Genomic DNA, 22,511 nt, shown 5'->3' on the forward strand with positions numbered 1-22,511 from the left:
GTGCACCTATGTACTTCGTCTGCATTGTGTTGTGTGTGTTGTGAATTGTTTTTAACTGGGATTTCAGCATTAACTGGATAACTATTGTACACTTGATAAAGGTTTGATCGATGTGTGGATTAATTCTGAATAACAGTGCTATTTTATTTTTGGATGATTACAGTAACTGATATACTGCCACTCAAGAGGGATTTCAAAGAGGGGGACTGCAATATGGTGAAAATCAGCAGATTATTTGAAGTCTGGAAATGGTAGTTTAAGTATTGAACAGTTATGTTCTTTATTTTCAGTCATCATCTTCAACTTCCTCCTGAAGGATGAAATGCATGTTTTAGTTGAATACCTCTAGAGCAAACTATCATTCAATAAACATAAGGTAAAGCAGCTACAGTCTTCTGATTGAAAATGATCTGAGTTGTAAAGTTTAAAGTACACCTTTATCAACTTTTCAGGAATACAATCAAGCTTTAAAAAAGTAAATAATGTAAAATGTCTTATATGCAACAATAGATGATGCAACAGTATTATTTTATCTATGTTAGAATCAGGACGAGAAACCAAAGAAAGAGTCTCAACTATTATGAATATGGAATTTAAACGGTCACCTTTTCTTCACCCTCATCCCTGGGACTTTCTGCTTCTGCCGTGTCCTCTGGGGGATCGGAGCCCTCCTGCCCCGTGGGGAAGGAGTCCCCTGCACTCACTGCCTCACTCTCTGACCCCACTGCGGGCTCTGTTTCACTGGGCTGGGGAGCATCCAGGCTGGAGTCAGGCACCTGATGGCAAACACCCAACAGGGAATTACTCAGATGTACACGGTGCTTCATCACAGAGCTGTGCCTTTCCCAATTCTGAAGCTCCCCGCTCTGAACCCAAGCAGGGCAATCGGCAGCAGAAGCAGGAAGACCAGGCAAAGCGCAGGAGAAGAACGATCTACCACGACTCGGTTTTGGGAAGAAACACACAGCACAAAAACAGCAGGAGAGGAACCGTCAGAGGGGGAAATGGAAAATCAATTCAGAAAGCGCCCCATGGTGGAAACTGGTTGTTGCAAAATGAAGAAAGACATCGTAGAGCACAAGCAGAAGGTTCTGGAGTGGTTTTATAAACCGATTCAGTGCCGTCACCTCCCCAGCTCGTACAGGCTGCGTATCTTCATCTTGTTCCTGCGGTCCAGAGGGGGTCGGTTCCTCTGTTTGCAGAGGCTCGCTCTCGGTGCCCCCGACTGATGCAGATTGAGCAGACCGATTCGGATCAGTGACAGCAGTGTGATTTACCCCCTGATGAAGCGTTAATAAATTAAAACAAACTGACTAAAAACAAAATAATGTGTCTCAACTTTCAAAAATGAAATGCACACATTGTGATACGTATAAAGTTAATCCTTGTTTAGGACGGTTGATTTACACTAATGTGTTGGCTTTAAGGAGAAAATGTGTGTTAAGAAGCAATAGGAATGCATATTAATGTGATTTTCCTCCCTGTTTCGTGCATACATTTTCTGAACATCTGCAAAATTGGTGTAAAAGGCCATCTTGATTGTGTTTATTTGATATGTTTTCTATCTGGTTTACATTTACCACAGCTCTTGCTTGTTCTGCACAACAGTTGAGATCATCACAAAGATAAATTGTTTTGCCATTTTCTTTAAAAATGTTTTTTTTGCAGACAGCATCACATTTCAGAGTGCACTAACCTCCAGGTTTATTCAAATGACTGTGTCAGCCAATGGGTTTCAGAAAAAAAAGGCAGGCAAGATGTTCAATGGGGAATGCTAGTGAAAGAGTGCAGTACCTACCCCTTGTCCAGCGCTATTCTCATCCCTTTCCTCCACAGATGCAAGATTGGGAGCCCCGTATTTATCAGAGAGTTCGGCCAATGTCTTATCTGGCGTCTGCGCAGCTGCTGCTTTCTGGAATAAAACCACTCTGTAATTCACAAATGGAACGAACTGCAGGGATTTTTGTTCACAAGGCACATTTATTCAGATGAACATCCCTTTCTTGCTCTTATGTCTTTACATTAAAGGAGATGGCATCCAACCGAGCTCCCACCCCAGAGACAGACACGACTGCAGTTCTGTTTTGTTCACTGACCTTAGTCAACCAAGATTCATTAACACCTGATTAAGTTCAAGGAATTGTGATTGCGTCCCACTTAATGAAAGTTAGTCAATATAATACTGTGGAATTATATGGAGAGAATCTGACTAAACTCAAAGGCCTAAACAATGACTTGAAGTATTAATTTTAATATCAGCAGACACTTCCCTTGGCCACCTATCTAAGGGATAATATATGAGAAAAAATGAGATAAATTAACATTTGATGTCTGCTTATGTTCTCCCATTATAATCCCTGTCGGTTACATGGTCATATAAGCTCTCAAAGGCTGTTCAAATAGCCTAAACGTAATAAAACCCAGGCGTCCTAGAACTTGATGTATTTATCTACAGTCATAAATTTTAAGCGGACAAGAACAAAATAATCCAAAGCAAGGAAACGGTTATTTTCTTATTTGTAGTCACACTCAGTTCTGATTCATAGCCTTGAAATTCTTCATTACGCACTTGGCAAAGTCATTAAGATAAATAATGAAGTGTGTCACACTGGACCTCATAAAAATAATGATGCTATTAAAAACAACAAGTCAAAGCTATCCTCAATCCATACCTGCTTATTTAACAAAATGAACATCCAAACCCTTTAATAAAACATGTTTTTAAATTAACTAACCAACATAACTTGGTTGGTTATAACTTTTTTTATGTTTCTGAAGCACATACAGATCTGATGGAATATGACTCTGGGTAAATTGATTTTAAATTATAGAAATTTGAAGTGGTGCACTTAACTGAAGAGGGATTCAGTATTTTAAATATAGGTTTTGGGAATGGAGAACAACTATCCATAATCAAGAAGCACTAAAACATTTCCATCAATCATTTTTTAACTATACCTGCTCATATTGAAAGCCACACAATTGCCAAAATATAAAAACATTATTTTAATAGTAAAACAAATATTCTCGATTAGGTACATTATATCTATAAACACATACACATATTTATAAGCACACTTAAAAAAAAAAACATTATAATACATACACATAGGTGTGTGTGTACAATGTATTTACATAAAGTCTATTGCAAAATCAAAAGTTGTATGATATGATAGCACATCTAACTTGGAGATGGCTAAGTATGTTCCCGTACCCGTCGCTGAAGAAGCCACAGGTGATAAGAGCGTGTGCGCCATGCGGCCTGCTCACCTTCTCCTGCTCCAGCTGCGCGTGGCGGATCTGCTCCTCCTCCTGGCGCATCCTCTCCAGCAGGGCCGCCTCCGCCTGCACCCTCTGCAGCTCCTGCTCCAGCTGCACCTGCTGGATCTGCCTCTGAATCACACGAGAGGCACAAGAAGGGAGATGGCTGCTCTGTCATGCAATTTCATATACTGAGATGCTCCATTTTGGGTTTGATTGGTTTATGCTAATCATTGAACTATGGCAGGGTTCTACATCTCTGCTAACACTAATTTGCTGACACACACTTATTTAAGTGCTTTGTATGTATGCATTTATTTAGACTAATGTGATTTACAACACTTACTTACTTGTTATTGCACTTGACTTGAAAAGTAAACCATGACTGCCTCCTTGTGGAAACTGAGTAAAATGGAGTAAACAACATGATTCTGAAGAGGGGCAAATGAAGAACTGGGGGGTAGATTTAAAATAGACTGGAACACAACCCAAAACACCCCAGACTCCACAACCTTTATATTGAGTTTACCCACCTATAGCATTTAAAATCTGATATATTGTTGTTGCATTATAGATTTTGTATAAACTCTATCAAAAAATAATGATTTCTCATATTGATTCTCTTGAAGATCTTGCTGATGGAAACACACACTGCGCAGGCGCATTACCTTCTCCTCATAGGCCAGGTTGTCTTTGTACTTGTAGATGCATTGCGCCAGGTGCTCGATGGGGTCGGCGGGTCTCTTCTCCGCCACGTCCGCCAGGCCCTCGGTAAGGCACTTCCCCAGGCATCTCTTCAGGTACTCTGTGTCCATCCTGGCGCACAATTTAACTCAATTAAAACACGGGTTCACCGCAGCGGCCACCTCAGAAAAAATGTCAGTTTCTTACCCCATTAACCGCCATAACGGTCTGAATCTTGAGCAGTAACACATGCATATAAACATACATACACAAACTTCAACACTATCGTGCGTGACCGTCGTCTGTATGTTTCTCTGCATCAGCTGCTATATTTCCCATCAACTTAAACGAAACATGCGTGACTTTTTGCACACCCCTTTAGGAAAGTGGCGTTTGAATAATAACACCTGTTCTTAATGTTTGGCTTTGGGCTCAATCCAAATGCCATGTTTTGGCACAAGCGGCCCTAAATGTACATTTTGTGAATTGACATTTTCCCAAATTGACATGCATGTAATGGCATTTAACAAGGAAGTGTTGAGTTAGTAAGACAGATTTACCTCAAGAGTTTATTTTGCACCGAAAACAGCGTCCGGAAATGTCTTTCGTTTCCATAGACGCGGTGCTGCGCGGATGTGTGTCCCCCTGCAGCACCACACTGCGCAGGCGCGAACATGACGCGCCTAACAGGTAAGCATACTGAATTAATGGCTTTAACGGCAGGCTTTTTGCAGGAATCAGGCTTTGTATTTTGAGGAATTGTTCTAGACTAAGGAAGTAGCTAGACTAGAGGCACCAAACTGAAATAACAGTATAGAATTAAAATTAATTAGACACCAAATGCATATTCATATATGTGAAGCAGTGAATTATTAACATTTCAATAAATGAGGAATTAAAATAGTGTTCATACTACTAAACTTCTAGACACATGTACCACTGTTCTGTTGGTACTGAATAGATGCTGAATAATGTTGGATTAATAAAAAAAAGAGTTTGGGCATAAAAATTCCAAACATTAAAAACCATTACTACATGGCACATTGAGGCCTTTTAATTAACATTGTTTTCTAATTTTAGATATAAAACAGCATACAATTACATTGATAATCACACTTAAATTGCAAAACATTGTGGGTTTTTACTATAAGGGAGGTGGTCACCGTCATAGACTGCAACCTCACCCACTGTTTCCAGAAAGATTGGATTATCTGGGATTTACAATAATTGCTGCTGTATTCCTATAATCTGTACTGACTCCTTGTAGCATTTAGGGTTGCAAAAGGGGAGTTTTGCTTTGTGATTGGCTGATCACAAGTTTTATTTACATTACAGTGTACACTCACCTAAAGGATTATTAGGAACACCTGTTCAATTTCTCATTAATGCAATTATCCAACCAACCAATCACATGGCAGTTGCTTCAATGCATTTAGGGGTGTGGTCCTGGTCAAGACAATCTCCTGAACTCCAAACTGAATGTCTGAATGGGAAAGAAAGGTGATTTAAGCAATTTTGAGCGTGGCATGGTTGTTGGTGCCAGACGGGCCGGTCTGAGTATTTCACAATCTGCTCAGTTACTGGGATTTTCACGCACAACCATTTCTAGGGTTTACAAAGAATGGTGTGAAAAGGGAAAAACATCCAGTATGCGGCAGTCCTGTGGGCAAAAATGCCTTGTTGATGCTAGAGGCCAGAGGAGAATGGGCCGACTGATTCAAGCTGATAGAAGAGCAACTTTGACTGAAATAACCACTCGTTACAACCGAGGTATGCAGCAAAGCATTTGTGAAGCCACAACACGTACAACCTTGAGGCGGATGGGCTACAACAGCAGAAGACCCCACCGGGTACCACTCATCTCCACTACAAATAGGAAAAAGAGGCTACAATTTGCACAAGCTCACCAAAATTGGACAGTTGAAGACTGGAAAAATGTTGCCTGGTCTGATGAGTCTCGATTTCTGTTGAGACATTCAGATGGTAGAGTCAGAATTTGGCGTAAACAGAATGAGAACATGGATCCATCATGCCTTGTTACCACTGTGCAGGCTGGTGGTGGTGGTGTAATGGTGTGGGGGATGTTTTCTTGGCACACTTTAGGCCCCTTAGTGCCAATTGGGCATCGTTTAAATGCCACGGCCTACCTGAGCATTGTTTCTGACCATGTCCATCCCTTTATGACCACCATGTACCCATCCTCTGATGGCTACTTCCAGCAGGATAATGCACCATGTCACAAAGGTGGAATCATTTCAAATTGGTTTCTTGAACATGACAATGAGTTCACTGTACTAAACTGGCCCCCACAGTCACCAGATCTCAACCCAATAGAGCATCTTTGGGATGTGGTGGAACGGGAGCTTCGTGCCCTGGATGTGCATCCCACAAATCTCCATCAACTGCAAGATGCTATCCTATCAATATGGGCCAACATTTCTAAAGAATGCTTTCAGCACCTTGTTGAATCAATGCCACGTAGAATTAAGGCAGTTCTGAAGGCGAAAGGGGGTCAAACACAGTTTTAGTATGGTGTTCCTAATAATCCTTTAGGTGAGTGTATGTCACACCACAAAAGAGTTCAGCTTTGAACTCAGGCCTGGAAACCTTTCACTCTGTATGCTGAAGCAGGTGTGTTGGTATATTCGGTCATTTAGAGATCCTTGGGAACAAAAACCTTTGTACACCTTCCACAAGCAGAGTTCCCTGCATTGATCCGTAACTAACATGCATACCCACTTTAGCAATTTGTGAGTAAAGGTTATCTATAGAAACTGGATTGGAGCTCTCCAGGACCAGGGTTGAAGGTCACGTATGAATGAATGAATGAATGAATGAATGAAGTGATTTATACGTTTTTTTTTCTTCTGAATTAGCTTATCTGAAAAGTGATTCACAAACTCAGGATCCTTTGCCTTCCAGGGCCTTCATTTATTTATGTATTTTTAGACCCTCAGGAGTTCCGAGTGAAATCCAAGATTACTGGTCCACGTGAGGTGGAATCTGTCCGGTCTGGAAAGGAATGCGCTGAGGGCGAATCATGAAGACACCCCTCCCAACAGCTGCCATGTTACTCACAGCCATTCAGACGGGAGCGGTAAGCAGATATTGGGATGAGAAGCGCAAAGGTCATTGGGGTCAATCCGACCTCTCAGTATCTTAGGAGTAAGGCCCAAGTACGGCTCAGCTCCCAGATGCATAAAACAGCTTAAGTTTCCCTTTCCCATTCGTTTTGCCCTGAAGTTTCACAGAGTAGAACCTCAACCATTCAGTCACAGCCCTGCCACTGAAGGGGTGGGTGGGGGAGTATTAGGCTACTAAATATGAACCGCCTGAATTAACTATCAGTTAACGTTAATGTAGCACCTGTTTGTAATGAGCTGTAACCCTGTGACGTGACGTGGGGGCAGCTGCTAAAAGTAAGACCAGGGTCTCCATTCCTGTGCTGGAGAGCTACAGAGTCATCAAGGGTGGGTTGTACTAATGGGATCCGATCTTGGTCTTGATCTCAATTGTGTTGTACTAAACGGATCAGGGCTCAATCTGAGCTCAGATCCGAGCTCAAAAACGATCCAGCTTTTGATCAGTATCAGAGGCTCGTATTTCTCCAGTACTACTGTAGCTTTGAGAAGCACCCCTACACTCCACAGTTTTAAGACATTTCCACACCACACCTTTTTAAGCTTTAAAGGATCTGTCTTACTCTTAGTTGCAAGTTTTTTTGAAATACTCTTGAGTTGCTACTGCTTTGTTGCGTGTTTGATCTTATCTGTTTTGACTGACTTGTAGCGCTATTGGGTAAGAGAAAAGGGCATTATAAATACAATTGATTATTGGCTAATTATTATTATTATTATATTTTTGTAGTTGAGGAGTTAAAGAAATGCACACAAGTGCAAGAAATTGGAAAGGTTGTGTACTTTGTGAGGCTTTAACGGATCCAATGTGCCCTGTCCTTGACGGACAACTTTTCGGATGACGGACTACAAATGATCGTGTCGCATTCATTGGCAACGATAAGCACACTGACATTGACACGCATTGGGAAACGTGGTGGACAACTAAGCTTATTTAGTCAATATACTCATGAGCAATAGCACAGTATAGTTTTCTGAAAGGTTTATGATTGTCATTGAGTCATGGCCCCGAGTGTTCATCCCTTCCCACAACTCGGATACATACTGGAACCAATCATTGACACGATTCACAATTCTGGATAACATGATCTTTGGCCATTGATCGAGCACCAGATTGGAGCTGTCCACCCTGATGGGAGGCCACTACTGCACCAAACGCTACAACCCGAGGTTATTTAACACACAGCTGCGTCTGTTACAGTGTGACTGGCTCCCTTTGGCACCTGCAGAAGACAGGCTCGAGTTTCAAACCCACTTTAGGCCGGATTCCAAATTCCAGCTGTGGAGTGGATTTCAGGTCTCGAGGCTACAGAAAACCACTCCCCACCCCCACCTCCTCCTCCTCCTCCTCCTCCTCCATTTACTCTACGCCCCCGCCTCGGTCTCTGCTTTGTTTTTGTCTTTTCTTTCTTTCCCCTGCAGGAGGAGTCAGCCAATTAGGGACCGGGATTCCCGCCCCACCTACTGTGGTGTAATGTGTCCTGCTGGCTATTGGCTCCTTCGGAACACGCCTACCTCGGCGAATGCGGCCAGAGAAGAGGAAAAACAACAAGACAGGCCAGAGCATAGGCTTGGTAATATTTAACCAAAACATGCAAATCAAAGTGCAGTGCAAAGTGGCACATACTGGGAAGCACTTTACAGTTGACAATCTGACCACAATGCCACCCCCATTCACCCCACTGCACTGTAGTGCCAACACCAAATATAATCCTAAAGGGTCCAGTGTGACATATTTGACAAAAACATTCAGCAGGCTTGGCACACATACATTTTCCCTATATACCAGGCCTCCGTATATAACACAGATATGTACCATGCTGAGTTCCTAAAGGGATGAGGAGGCTGGAGCCATTTAATTCATCTTGCTCTTCTGGGTGCTAGAAGATGAATGATCCAAGAATCGACTTGTTCTTTTTTTCTCAAAGGAGACCATTGAGGTGTGTGGTGGCTGAGGAGTGGGGAGTGTGCTTCAGACCCCCACCACTCTCTGTGTACAGAAGCTCCTCCTGTTGTCTGGGCTGGGAGCTCCTAAATTACTTAACTTTTATACACTATGGTGACACAATGACCCCATTGACTTTCTCTCCCTGGAATAATCACAGTAAACACAGACAAAGTTACATTTTTCAGTCACTGTTTTACTGTACTGATTATGTTAACTTCTTTGCAACTATGAGGGAGGTGAAGAAAATGTTTCACAGCGTAGATCTGAAGACATGTTGCAGTGATTGTGTCGCTCATTTTAGGAATGTATAACCAGTGACCATCTGGACTGCTACAAACTTATGCAAGCTTCACTCCCATCTGTAACCTTTGTTTCTGTTTAACCTGTAGGCCAAGGTTTGAGACGGTACAGTACTTTTCCATCCTGTCTGAGTCTCGGCTAAGTAATGCACTAGCTCTTTGCCCAGACTTTGCAGGCCAGAAATCTACAGGCATACTGAACTCTACTGGTTCTCTATACAATGCAGGTTTTAATCTGGGCAATCGGCACTTTATTTAGGTAGGGGACAGTAGGTCTTTTGACCTGCCAGGATTTGTGTACATTGTATTATAAACTCTGTATTCGTGAAGGTATTTTACTCTATAAACTCTTGTTGGAAACTGCTCCACTACTCTTGTTTGCCTTGCAGTAATGTATTGACTCAGGCAGTGGGCCATTACCCTGTCGGTGCCCCTGTTAGCATCCCCTACCTCTCTTTACTGGAACAATCTTGTCTGAGATGGAATAAGTCCCGATCGTGGGCACGGCTCTGTAACTCATTTACCACTGTTCTATCAATTTGTAGCGACCTGCTTTGCTCTATATCAGTGCCAGTTGGCATCTCCAGTGTTTTTTTTTAAGAAAGAATACCAAAATAAATAAGCAGTGTGTTCCTGGGGATTTGTCAAAAGCTGATTGGATCCCAGGCTGGCGTTGGCACCAGTTCAAATGTATTGATTTAAAAAGGGACAACTTTGAGTGTGCAATGTATAACATACTATGTTCTATTAACAAGATTTTGTAAATGTGCATATTGACCTTTCTCCCACTATCAAAATAGCCCAGCAGGTGTGGACAAAATAGGTGTTATTCAGTGGTCTTCAGCCCTGGTCCAATTCAGTGTGATAGGTCACCCTAAATCACCCACTTTTTGAAAGACTGGGTACACATGTTTTGTTATTGATTGATTAAACAAATCAGTTACTTAATCAAGGAAGGGAAATCTGGTCTTTGAGGGCTGGGGGGTATTCAGGATGCAAATTTAAATGAATCCGCTTTGGGGTCGTTGTAAACTGATATTTCAAGAATATCGTATAACTCCTGCTGGACTGTGTTTCCAATGTGTGAGTCCAATCACTGGTGTACAGTATTCAAAGTTATAATAATAATATGGGACAAGATTCAACTTTTTTAAATAGCTTTTATAATCACTCTTCCATGTGTCATCCTTTTCTTTCGCTGAGCAGAGTTTGCAATGCAATGCAGTCCAGCATGTACACTACTACTACCTCTAAACCAGTCCAGAGAATCCAGAGAGACCACCCTTCCTGTTTGAATGAGTTCTGGTGAAACACTTCTCTTTCTCTTCAGCTGCTGCTGCTGTCGATGAATGCGGACAATTCCGGACAGCCAGCTCTGTGTGTTGCATCATTGTTTTGTACAGTGAGATCCAGCTTAAACATTTCTCTCAGTCCCGGGCATCTAGGCTACAAGGCCTTCCTCGCCGGGAGTGCAGTCCTAGAGCATGGATTTGGAAAGGGAGAGGGGGGTGGATCACACCAAGGCCGGAAGCACAGGGGGGAGGACGCCTGACAGTATTAGACCCTCAGATCTCCCAGAGTTTCAGCCACCGTGCTGAAGTTTATGGGGGAAGGGGGGCAGGCAAAACCTATTCAAACACACAAGTCGGGGTTAGATACACAACGGCCCTGATCCACCCTCCCCCTCTCCTGATACTTTCAGAGAACTTCACATCAAAAGTCTGGAGTACCGCCCCCACCAACCTCCCTCAACTTTGAATGGTCTCTCCCACTAGTTCACATGACGAAGATAGTTACTCTTAGCCATATATAGGAGCGTGTTTGGGAATGAGAGCTGAGAGGACTGTGAGGGAGGCACTAGTGGTGCTGAAAGTGGGACTGAGTTTGGGATCTTGTTAGAAAAGAGAATTGGAAACAAAGGTGCAAAGGCTAAGCCATCTTTGGACAGGAGACAGCCTGTTATTTTTGGGTTCTTGTCGTTTGCAAGGTTTTTGTTTTTTGTTCCTGTGTGTAGTGTAGAATCCAAGGCAGTTTAAGATGCCAGTGGAAGGTTTATTTGACTCTTTGCATGAAGACGGCTCCTTCATGTTCACCTCGGAGTCAGTGGGAGAGGGCCACCCAGGTAAGTGAGAAATGTAGCTTCAGATTTATTTTCTGCAGAGATCAGATGGCCGTGTGCCGGTGCAATGCAGTTGGGTGCATGGAGACACTATACACACAGCAGGGCTAGCCAAATTCCAACATGCACCCAATGTTGGAATGATTTGTGTAGAGGGGCCTGAGGGGTATATATACATGACTATTGCAACAGGATCTCTTGGCAACTCATAAAGTTCATTGATCACTCAGTTGGAGTGAAAGGGGGAAGCTTTCGGAAAAGTGGGTCCACATTTTCCGCCAGCTCCTCTTGAATGCATTGAAGCTCATATCCCCACTGTTGTACCGGAGTGGGAATCCAAAATCCAGTTCTCTCTCCCTGCCACACACACACTCTAGTTTCGGACTTTATCAGCACCTGTGAAACCTACTGAAGTGTACTTTCAGAAAACCAAAAAATCTCAAAGAAGAACATTGTCACTTGACTCATTGCCCAACAGAAAGATATGATATGCAAGATCCTGGAATGTGTCCTCCCCCAGCCTCAAAACCCCAACCGGGTGCACGTAAACCATTTAATTCCAGTGGGATATTATTGCACTGACAGACAGCTGTTCGGTGCAGGGCCATGCGTGAGAATCAAGGAGTTGTCTCCACACGCCAAGGAGTGGCGCAGTTTACAGCTCATGGTGTAAACCGTTTCCGCTGCAGAGCAAGATAGGTAAATCCACAATCTGGTAGATTTATAATGTCTTGCCCATTTTTTCCCAACTTGATGTACAAATTAAGTGGGAGGAGTCTGTTGAGGGACAGTGCTTTGTAGTTACTTTTTTTTTTGCGTGTATTTTGCTTCCCTGTGACTTTGTTTCTGTTTCAGGGTCTGCTATACAACTGCTCTCCATGCTTTACCATGATATCACTGCTCTCCTATTCTCTAAATCTACTCTACCATGGAATACTGCAGGAAACATTCATAATGGAAAAACTGGGAAAAGTCTTCACTGCAATCTATCTATATTTGTCATGTCTTTACATAATAATAAATTCCTGGAATAAAAGCAAAATACTATTTCAACAAAACAATACGAGAGTAGGGCACTGGAGTCCTGAAAATCCGGAAATAATTTGGGTTTCTCTACAACAATTTGTGTTTCTGTAACCAAAGCATTAAACCCCAAATGCATTGTTTCATGTGTGGAGAAGTAGATCAAGGGGACACTGTGTCTAACTGGAAGAATGTAGTGAATTGGGCAGTTTACAACCTGCCAAATCTATAGTTTCTGCTGAAAAAGGCGGTATAACGTTTGGAAATGTTGCTGGTATGTATTGTCTGGCACTGGGCTGTGAAGGAGGAATGGGATCAGACAGTTTTTTTGTGGGAACTGCACAGCCCACGCTCCTTTTATCAGGCTTGGTGATATGTGCTCCTGCTGTGCAATGCTGAAGGGCAGTTTTGATAGCTAAGCATAACTGACTCAGTGAAGTGGATTCAAGTATTACGCTCACAAAATCATCAGGGAACCCTGCCATGTGTTCAGTGGGGGGATAAAAAAAAAACAACAGAATGGTCCCACAATGCTATTCACCAAAACTGTCTGGAAAGTGCAGTGTGGCTTTAGGTCACTGAAGTCATATTTCAGAGGGACTGAATAGCAAGATTGTTTTTTTTTTAGATGCTAGGTAGGTTGGGGGTCCTTTGGTTGCCGTATAACAGTCTTACTTCTGTTAGCTCCAGTGTATGCAGGATACAGAGTTGTGTGTGTATATCTCTCCTGATTCAATATTAAGGTCGTATTGGGGAGCCAAGTCTATTAACACCTGTCGACTGCAAAAATGGAGGGTAATTAAGAAAAAATAACATGACTATTTAGATTTTCGAAAAGAAAGAGCACGATGACTCAGCATTAATATGACTAGACAAAAGTACACTTTGGAGTTTGGTGTAGAGCGAAACACAGAAATTGTTCATATGTCCACACAAAGCATAAAATGATGCCATTTATTAGTGGAAAGGTGAAAAAAAACATATACACACATATGTCTATAAAAGAACAAATGTACACATAATGTAATTGAATTAACATGGTAATCTAGACAGATTTTCGATAATGATCACCACAGAGGGTAACAGCTTTTTTGAATGCAAATAAATGGTCAGATGCAGGGGGGCTTGTTTGAACATGACACGTCAGAGTTTTTTTTCTTTCTTTCTTTCTTTCTTTCTTGTTCCCAAACAGACTGATTGTGCGGGTCAGGCTGTTTATTTTTTCTGATGCAATTCCAGTACTCAGTTACTCCACCTCGCTGTGCCACTGCACTATTCAATGGTGTTGATAAGGGAGCAAGAGCATTGTTTGTTTTTTTCCCACCACACGTGTTTTCAGCTGTATCAGCCATATCACATAATAAAGGACCAAATAAGCAGTGAAGTGTGTAAAAGTGAATATCAATTGTCTTGTTTCTAAGGAATTATACTTCACCTTCTATTATCAGTAGGCTTGTGCTGGTTGCTTTATGTAAGTGGTAATGTTGCACTCCGCTGATAAACCATCAAGAGAAAGTTTATGCAATGAGTGTGAGAGGAAGACATTTACTCCCTCAATAGATAGGCGGACAAGGAACATTCAGGAGCCAATTAATTAGAATAATACCAAATAAATAACTATAACAAAGTGCGCTAGAGACAGCCAGTTGGGAAAACATGTCTAAAATGTTTCTAAAGAACCTAGTATCATTACAGAAAATTACTCTCTTGGTTTCTGAGCAACAACTAGACGTACCCCAAATTCTATCACAGACTTCTTTTTTGTTTCCTGTACTCAATATGGCCTTGGGTATTTATTTCCTAAAATCAGCTTCACAGACACTGTACTGAACCTGAAATGCACATGATTTACACAATCTTGCTACAACAGTAATACAAAGAATATATTTGGCATCTAGAAAAATGCAACTTTGTTGTTTCTAGTTCCTGTAGGGACTATTTTTGTAATTAAACTGCAGAATAATTTTGTGCTTCAGTGCAGCAGAAGGGTCAGATACTACAGTTGTATTAGATTCCATTTTGACTAGCAATTGAAGTTTCATAAGCCCGACTTTTTCAACATAGAAAAGGAGCATTTGGGACGTCCACCTTGCCACACAAAACGGCAGATCCAAATTATAGCTTTTTATGTAGGACTGATCTCACTGGTAACATAGGCACAACCACAAGTCAAGGAAACTGTAAAGTGTTGGATTTCCAAACACACAGGCAGAGAAACAAAGCGAATGAGGAAGCTGAGATGAAGGAGAATTGTGTTTGTGGGGGGTGGTGTGAGGTTAAGGAGAGTAGCTGGAAGTAGAGAAGCGTTAACATCAGCTTACTGGTCTTGTGGTGTCAGTTGGTGTTTTCAATTGACAGAGCAGGAGGTTGTACTCAATGATAGAGCACCAGCGAAATGTGCTGATCCCTGTCCCCTTTGTTTTCTCTAGACAAGATCTGCGACCAAATTAGCGATGCAGTCCTTGATGCCCATCTGAAGCAGGACCCGAATGCCAAAGTGGCCTGTGGTGAGTCAGAGCTTCCAGCTAACCAACTAATGCCATGGTTATATTTTAATCAACAGAACTTTATTACATTTATGACACCAGTTTTTAGACTCCAGCGTGATGTTGTCCAGACACAATGTACCATAATGGTACCAGACTCACTGGCTCTGCCTTCAGGATCTGCTCCTTCACCTGCTCCAGTTTTTGCTTATTGATAAATGCTAAAGATATGCTATGCGGGGTTAAAATAATCGAAAAAAAAATGTTAACGAAAAAAAAATGTACAGGGGAAAAAAAATAAACACAAAAAATGAAATTGTATGCGGGGAATAAAAACCTTTGCCCAGAAAAACTATTACTTGACGGATAAAGAAATCAACACTGAAAATAAAAAATCTACGCACAAAAAATGTAATCTATGTGGGGGAAAAAAATCTATGTTCAAAAAAACAATTGTACGTGGGGTAGAAAAAATTTACGCGAGGAAAAAACATTCTATGCGGGGAAAGAAAATGTATGTTGGGGGAGAAACAATCTATGGACAATGAAAAACTTCACAGGGAAAAAAATCTGTAAATATGCATTTGCAGGTAAAGGAAGCTTGCAAGTTATGGTAACATTATATAAACCTATATTAAAAGTTTATTTGTCATGGTCTTATTATGCATGTATTTTATTAAAGATCCTATGATAATGCAATTGAATGAATTAGCCTCATGATCTTTGGAAGTTAAAGCAAAAGAAACAAGAGATCGTATTTATTTACCTCTTAAGGAATTTCTCCTGTACTGGTGATATTAACACTCATATTTGCCTATTTCTGGCATTTTCAGCACATATGTACGCTAATGGATACACCTGAACTCTGTCAATCAAAAAATGTGTTTTTCTGGGAGACAGTTGTTGTATAGAAATCAGGTGTTGTGTTGCTGTGTTCCATATTGTACATTGCACCAGCTACATCACATCTGAAGTGGCACAACCCAGAACATTTCTTTTGATGGATATGCCTGCCTGGGCCCCACTTTAGAAGACATGGTGTATGAGCAAGCACACGAAGACACAGGATTTCGAGCGGTGGTTGCCAGATCTCCTGTTACCTAGAAAACCATGGCAAAAAACAGCCACATGGTTTGCGCCTGCTTCTACCCAGTTCCCTGTCTTGTGTGTACAGAGACGGTGTGCAAGACTGGCATGGTGCTGCTGTGTGGAGAGATCACATCAAGAGCGGTGGTGGACTACCAAAAGGTGGTGCGAGACACCATCAATTACATCGGCTACGACGACTCGGCCAAAGGTACAGAAATCAGTTGTGTGCTGGTAACTGTATTGCGCAGGATGTCATATAACCTGGATCCAGTGGCTCTGATTGTGCCTGCTTTAGCCTGGAGTTACCAGGGGCAGTGGTGGGGTGGGGGGATGATGACTGGGCAAACACACAGCAGTGGCTCAATTCCAGCTGCATCCAAGCCTGGTTGTGGGAAGAGCTGAGCCAAGTTAACTTATCACAGAAGATTTCACAGAAGGGAAAAAATGACTCCATATTAAAAACATATTGACAATAAATAACATGCGTATGTGTGGAGATGTAAACCTCTGTGCTCTGGTTTCAGGTTTTGACTACAAGACCTGCAATGTGCTCGTGGCTCTGGAGCAGCAGTCCCCAGACATTGCGCAGGGTGTCCATCTGGACAGGAACGAGGAGGACATTGGGGCAGGAGACCAGGTATACACACAGACACAGACACAGAAAAATACACAGTCCGGATCATACACAGGGGGACAAAGCAGAGACAGAGATGGAGAGCCACTCAGTCTAGTCCAGATCTGAGACTTAGACAGAGCCATAGAGAGAGACAGCCCAGATCAGTGACAAACACACAGATACAGGAACTATGGTAAACACTGCAGACTTCATAATAATAACAATAATAACAATACAAAAAATCTTTCCATATATAGCAGGATCATAGCAGGAACAGAGATACAGAGACACAAAGATCAGGTCCAGTGATGCAGACAGAATATCCCAGTAGTATTGTAAGTGGGTATGATGGTGCCCTGTCTAGTCCAGGGATTCAGCGATGGTGTTGGTCTGTTGTTGCCCCTCCAGGGCTTGATGTTCGGCTACGCCACAGACGAGACCGAGGAGTGCATGCCCCTCACGATCATCCTTGCACACAAGCTGAACGCTAAGATGGCTGAGCTAAGACGCAATGGTACCATTCCCTGGCTGCGTCCGGACTCCAAAACACAGGTGAGTGGCAGTTCCAGGGCGGGGGTGGGGTGTTTAAAAGCACAAGACACATCAATAAACAAGTCCAAAGACCCTGTCTATACTATCACCAAAGTGAAAATAGGAATCTCAAGCCACTCCAAACCATAGTACTGGAGATATCAACAGCTAATGTATTTCCACCCCCTGGGTGCAAACACCAGCCTTCTGTCAGAGTCTGCATCAGGATTTGCATAATACCCTTGGCAGAGCTTGCAGTTGGTGAAATATTTGTGCCTCCTCCATTTTGTGTTGGTGTTGTGCTTTATGTTTTTCCCTCTGCTCGATCGCATATGGTTGAGGGTCTCTTTCAGTGAAGACAGGGGAAAAGGGGTTGTATTCTAAAGACAGGCTTAGATCTCATGAATTCTGGGAATTGGCCTATAAAATTGTATGACTACTGTATCCTCTTCACTGGGAAAATAATCCAGAGCTTGTAGGACTGCCAGGGTCATTTCTTTCCATTCACTGGACAGGAAATCTTTGATTGATATCTCAAGAGTGGTCAAGGCAGCCAGATGCAACAGCCAGCCAGTCACCTGTTCCACTGCTCCAGCCTTCAGTCAGCTACAAAGCATTGAAGTCAGTTCCTGCCAGGAAAGTTGAGACCTCCTGACCATCCTTGACGTCATTCCAGGAGTCTCCATAGCACAGAAATACCCGGAGCACCTTCCTCTGGTTTCCATACTCCGGCCTTGGTAGAGTGACTCTTAGTGATGCCAAAGGAAGCCTTTCCAGTTTCTCACAAATGCAACTGTTTGAATCAAGGCCCGCAGACTCGATTCCTAGAGGGCTGCAGTCGCCTGGCTTGTTCTGATCCAGCTCACAGTTACTGAATTGGTCTGAGAGACAGGATGAATGAAGTACCCCTCCTCAGGCTGCAAATGTTGCAGTGAATCCAACTGTAAAAAAACAGTGCTGTGTCCAATGGGAGTAACAACTAAGTTTATTAAATAATCTCCCTCTCTCTCTCTCCTCTCTCTCTCTCTCTCTCTCTCTCTATCTGTCTGAACCCCAGGTGACGGTGCACTACGCGCAGGAGAACGGGGCGGTGATCCCGATGAGGGTGCACACTGTGGTGATCTCAGTGCAGCACGACGACGTGGTGGGTCTGGAGGAGATGCAGGAGGTCCTGAAGGAGAAGGTGATCAAGGCTGTGGTGCCCGCCAAGTACCTGGACGACAACACCGTCTACCACCTGCAGCCCAGTGGGCGCTTTGTCATCGGGGGACCCCAGGTGAGCATCCTGCCCCCTGGCTGAAGAGCAGGGGATACCTTTGCCCTGTGCATGTGTACAGTAATCACAACATACATCTCACAAGACATTACATATTATGGTAAGGGCAATCAAGTGCCACATACAGAATAAATCCTACTAAAAGTGAACTAAAATACATTGCAGCAGTTGCAAAAATACCCACACACTCACTACCTCTCACACTCACTCTCTCTCTCTCTCTCTCTCTCCCCCCCCCCCCCCCATCTCCCCACAGGGTGATGCTGGGGTCACTGGTAGGAAGATCATTGTGGACACCTACGGGGGCTGGGGCGCCCACGGTGGGGGGGCCTTCTCAGGCAAAGACTTCAGCAAGGTGGACCGCTCGGCCGCCTACGCCGCCCGCTGGGTGGCCAAATCGCTGGTCAAAGCCAAGCTGTGCCGGAGAGTGCTGGTCCAGGTGAGGAGTCCAAGAACGCGGGCATAAACTGTGGCTGTTCAGAAGCTGATCGGCCCTAGTGTGTAGGCCGTCTGGGTTTTTTGATGAACCTGCGCCCTCTAGTGGGAGTGTAGTGACAATACAGAACGTATAAGGCAGGTGGAATTTAAATCTGTTAATGTCAGTTTCTCCCCTGAAGGGTAAGTTAGGCAGAGGGCAGGAGCCGAGTTGTCTGAAGGTCTCCCCCTCTCCCTGTCCTCCAGGTGTCCTACGCCATCGGAGTGGCCCACCCCCTGTCAATCTCCCTCTTCACCTACGGCTCGTCTGAGAAATCAGAGAAGGAGCTGCTGCAAATTGTGCACAAGAACTTTGACCTCCGACCCGGGGTCATCGTCAGGTAGACCTCTCCTTCTTCTTCCAGATGGAGTGTTTCTGTTGTCCTGGTCATTACAAAAGAAAGAGTGATTTTTACAACTGTCTCCAGCCCTTGATACATCTTATAATAACTAGTATGTTTCTGGTATCTCTCTTTCAATGGGATCTAGTTGAAATAGGAAGTAATTAGTGCTGAACTGGGAATATACAAAACACATCAAACATGTCCGGCCACTAAAAATGTTAACATCATCTGGATACAGTTCAATGTTCACACAGTATCTCTCCAATATATGATTTACAATCCTCTTTTTTCAGGGACCTGGATCTCAAGCGGCCCATCTACCAGAAGACCGCCTGCTATGGTCACTTTGGCAGGAAGGAGTTCTCCTGGGAGGTGCCCAAAACCCTGAACTTCTAGTAGACATCAACTGTGGGCTCAGAGCTGCCGAGCATTGTGTATCTGCACCTGAGAGAGTCGACAGTTCAAATTGGTCAGAGTAATTCAGTGATACAAGAAATATAATTTACAATTCGGCGATAAGAACCACTCAGCTTTTTTCTTCTTATTCAAGGCAAAACTACAGATGTACAATTTAAAGTAGACAGTGTTCCACTCCTTTCTGGAAATGAAAAGGCCCAATTATTTCCAAGCTGTGGTTTGGGAACTGAATTTCAAAGGATTTCTGTGGGAAATTGCCTGATGTTTATTCATTTCATTTGCTGACATCACCTTTGTGGTGGAATGAAACTGGAGTTAACCTGTTGGCCATTTAATTTGGGCCAGTAAGTTTCTTAAATGAAAAAATACACCCCCCCCTCACAAAAAAAGAAGGAAAAAATCATTCGAAACTGTGAATAGTTTATTTTTCTCCTAGGTTTGTGACTGTGATTTCGTATTTTCAGAGTTCTCCACACCATTACTGCTTAATGTTCATTACGTCTTAATGTTTGGGAAGGTAATAGAGACCCCGGACCACCCTGGTGATGTGTAGTTCAGACAACAACTTTCAAATCTACACCGCTGCAATGACAACTCCCTTCAGAACCAGCGTTCCACACGTCGGTTTTGCTGTAACTGCTGCTCTTCGAACATATTGCATATATTATATTGCAAGTTGATCATTTGTATAGTTAGTAATAATTTTATTTTCCAATAATGTTGGATTCGGTAACAGCAAAACGAGTCTTTTACATTTACAGAACATTGTCAACCAAGAGCGGTTTTACAATGAATTTGTCTTAACTGCTCTCTTTGCACGGTAGAGCGGTCTGGAGAGAACAGTGTCTTAAGGAGGATGAAGACGTGAGGATAAATCAGGGAGTAGCTACAGTAGCTTCGTTTCTGTGTTGCTTGGTAGAAGCGCTAGTTTGCCCTGCGCATCAGTTGGGGCATTAATGTACAGGCTTAAGCTAGTTCTTTGCTAACTTGTATATACTCACATAGTGAATTTGTTCCTCTGCTTTAAGAAAGTGTCTTAATTTTAGGTACTAGCCCCAAGCATTTTTGGCATCCGTGGGGCCAAATACTAATACTTGTGGAGTAATCTCAGCATAGATCATTATAGCATCCTGTAAGCAAGGGAGCTCTTCAAAACTTTATAGACTTTCTAGCCTCCCTTGTGTCCGCATTAGAGCAATATAGAGTTAAGCACAAACACAGAGTAGAAATCTGAGAACTTTTTTTTATACATCGCAGCAAAAGAAGAATATTAATAAAACTGCAACTTATCCCTAGCTAAAAAGCACTTATAGATTGTATCGGTATGCAAACAAATACAAAAATCTCTGTTGACAGTCAGATGGGGCCGGTTGCATCAGGAGCAATACAGGAAATGACATCATCCACAAGAGTTGTGTATGTTATGCTTTCAGATAATATCACAATTTAAAAAAGATCAAAGTGTCTCATTTCCCTGTTGTATTTTTTTGTATTTGACTTCTTTATTTAAGCCATCTGAAAATGTGTATGATAGAAATGCATTATATTTGAAAAAATTCCAAACTCTGAATCTCGGAACAAGCGATCGCTGGCTATGATCGTCTTTGCGGTGTATAATCTAGCGAATTGGAGTTGTCATTCTGTGACTGATGCACTAACTTTTCCAAATCTATGTAAGGAAGTGATACAGGGCTTGGGGAAGTAGTAAATCTGTCACTTCAGGCTATTCCACACGCAAGGTTCACACACAGTGCTAGACATCAGGTAACTTCAGCAAGCCACAGTACATTGTGTATACCAAAGTTTGGCAGTAGTAATACAAGTTCATTTGGAACTGGATAGTTTGTTGTGTATTGTGCATTTGTGTGTAATTATTAAAAGGTTATATTGTGTATGTTATATACAGAGTACAGAATCAGTGTTTTGTTAGCTGGCCATTAGTAGCTGGAAAAACATAATTACATTTATCAACAGACACAAATTTATTTATTTTTCGAATAGAAAGCAAACCCAAAAAATCTGGATTTTTTTGTCATCTTCTTATACATGTGTAGACGTCTAAAGTCTTAAATTATTCCCGTGCTTGCCTTATTTTCATCTGATGCGAGGACACTGTTGCTTTTATATTAGCTATAGCCACTCTCAAGTTATTGAGATAGCTGTAGAAATGAGTTTCCTCCCTGGTGCCACTCATAACAAGATCGCACACCAACTCTACACTGACAACAAAACCACAAGACAAAATCCTGGATGAGGACATATTGGGACTGACTGCATTGGGGTAAATCTGTGAATTCTCACCACTGTTGGGACAGTGATGGCACCCCCTACCCCCTTGCTTTGGTCCAGGTCTCAGGTCAGCTTCTGTCTGATGTTGAAATGTCCGATGATTGTCCGTTTTTGTCTCTCTCTGTGTCTGGGTACCAAGACCTTTTATTTTGCTGCTCTCATGTGGAACTCCTGTCTACCTTGTATTAACAGTTCACGCAAGAACTCTGTTACAATTGTAAATAATTGTTTGTAATTAAATGTAATTGAAAAAATCACCAGATGTGCTCAGATATTTTATTTTTTAATTTTCTATCCTGGTTAAAATCTCAATTTGTTTCATGCTTTCACAGTCTGTGGTTCAAAGGATGTACTCAGTCCCAGGTGTGGTTGATTATGAAAAAACATTGAGGAGAGCAAAGTTAAACCGAGCACCCATTTAATGGGATGATGCCACCTTCACACCATCAAAATGAGAAAAACAATATCCTCAATAGTCAGCCACTGACTGAATTGCAGACTCTGGCCACAAGAAGGAG

At 42.5% G+C, this 22,511-nt stretch overlaps 2 protein-coding genes across 4 annotated transcripts; one reads left to right on the top strand and one right to left on the bottom strand.

Moving 5' to 3' along the window:
• Nucleotides 1–119: 119 nt before the first annotated feature.
• Nucleotides 120–4,629, bottom strand: dydc2 (DPY30 domain containing 2). Of its 3 annotated transcripts, none has more exons than XM_066693500.1 (7): nt 4,506–4,629; nt 3,930–4,077; nt 3,271–3,393; nt 1,799–1,912; nt 1,143–1,280; nt 606–776; nt 120–310 (listed from the first exon to the last, which is right to left on the bottom strand). In XM_066693500.1, the coding sequence occupies exons 1-7, from the start codon at nt 4,619–4,621 to the stop codon at nt 287–289; spliced, it is 834 nt and encodes a 277-aa protein (XP_066549597.1). In that variant the 5' UTR covers nt 4,622–4,629; the 3' UTR covers nt 120–286. The 3 variants fall into 3 exon arrangements, with proteins under 3 accessions (XP_066549597.1, XP_066549596.1, XP_066549598.1); XM_066693499.1 differs by having other exon boundaries at nt 1,128–1,280; XM_066693501.1 differs by lacking the exon at nt 1,143–1,280.
• A 6,510-nt stretch (nt 4,630–11,139) lies between these two features.
• mat1a (methionine adenosyltransferase 1A) lies at nt 11,140–22,250 on the top strand. The gene is made up of 9 exons (XM_066692741.1): nt 11,140–11,451; nt 14,901–14,978; nt 16,132–16,254; nt 16,571–16,683; nt 17,071–17,214; nt 18,251–18,469; nt 18,726–18,908; nt 19,151–19,284; nt 19,581–22,250. The coding sequence occupies exons 1-9, from the start codon at nt 11,367–11,369 to the stop codon at nt 19,681–19,683; spliced, it is 1,182 nt and encodes a 393-aa protein (XP_066548838.1). The 5' UTR covers nt 11,140–11,366; the 3' UTR covers nt 19,684–22,250.
• The last annotated feature ends 261 nt before the right edge of the window (nt 22,251–22,511 follow it).

This window comes from Amia ocellicauda, chromosome 20 (assembly GCF_036373705.1).
Source record: "Amia ocellicauda isolate fAmiCal2 chromosome 20, fAmiCal2.hap1, whole genome shotgun sequence".
Taxonomy (NCBI): Eukaryota; Metazoa; Chordata; class Actinopteri; order Amiiformes; family Amiidae; genus Amia; species Amia ocellicauda.

Bases quoted from the DNA above. Each gene is read 5' to 3' on its own strand.
- dydc2 (XM_066693499.1), bottom strand. From the start codon at position 4,621: ATGTTCGCGCCTGCGCAGTGTGGTGCTGCAGGGGGACACACATCCGCG. The intron at 4,078-4,505 runs GTAAATCTGTCT...ATTGTGCGCCAG, and splicing joins GTGCAAAATAAACTCTTGAG to GATGGACACAGAGTACCTGA. The intron at 777-1,127 runs GTGACGGCACTG...GTTTGCCATCAG, and splicing joins AGCCTGTACGAGCTGGGGAG to GTGCCTGACTCCAGCCTGGA.
- mat1a (XM_066692741.1), top strand. From the start codon at position 11,367: ATGCCAGTGGAAGGTTTATTTGACTCTTTGCATGAAGACGGCTCCTTC. The intron at 16,255-16,570 runs GTACAGAAATCA...CTCTGGTTTCAG, and splicing joins CTACGACGACTCGGCCAAAG to GTTTTGACTACAAGACCTGC. The intron at 17,215-18,250 runs GTGAGTGGCAGT...TCTGAACCCCAG, and splicing joins GTCCGGACTCCAAAACACAG to GTGACGGTGCACTACGCGCA.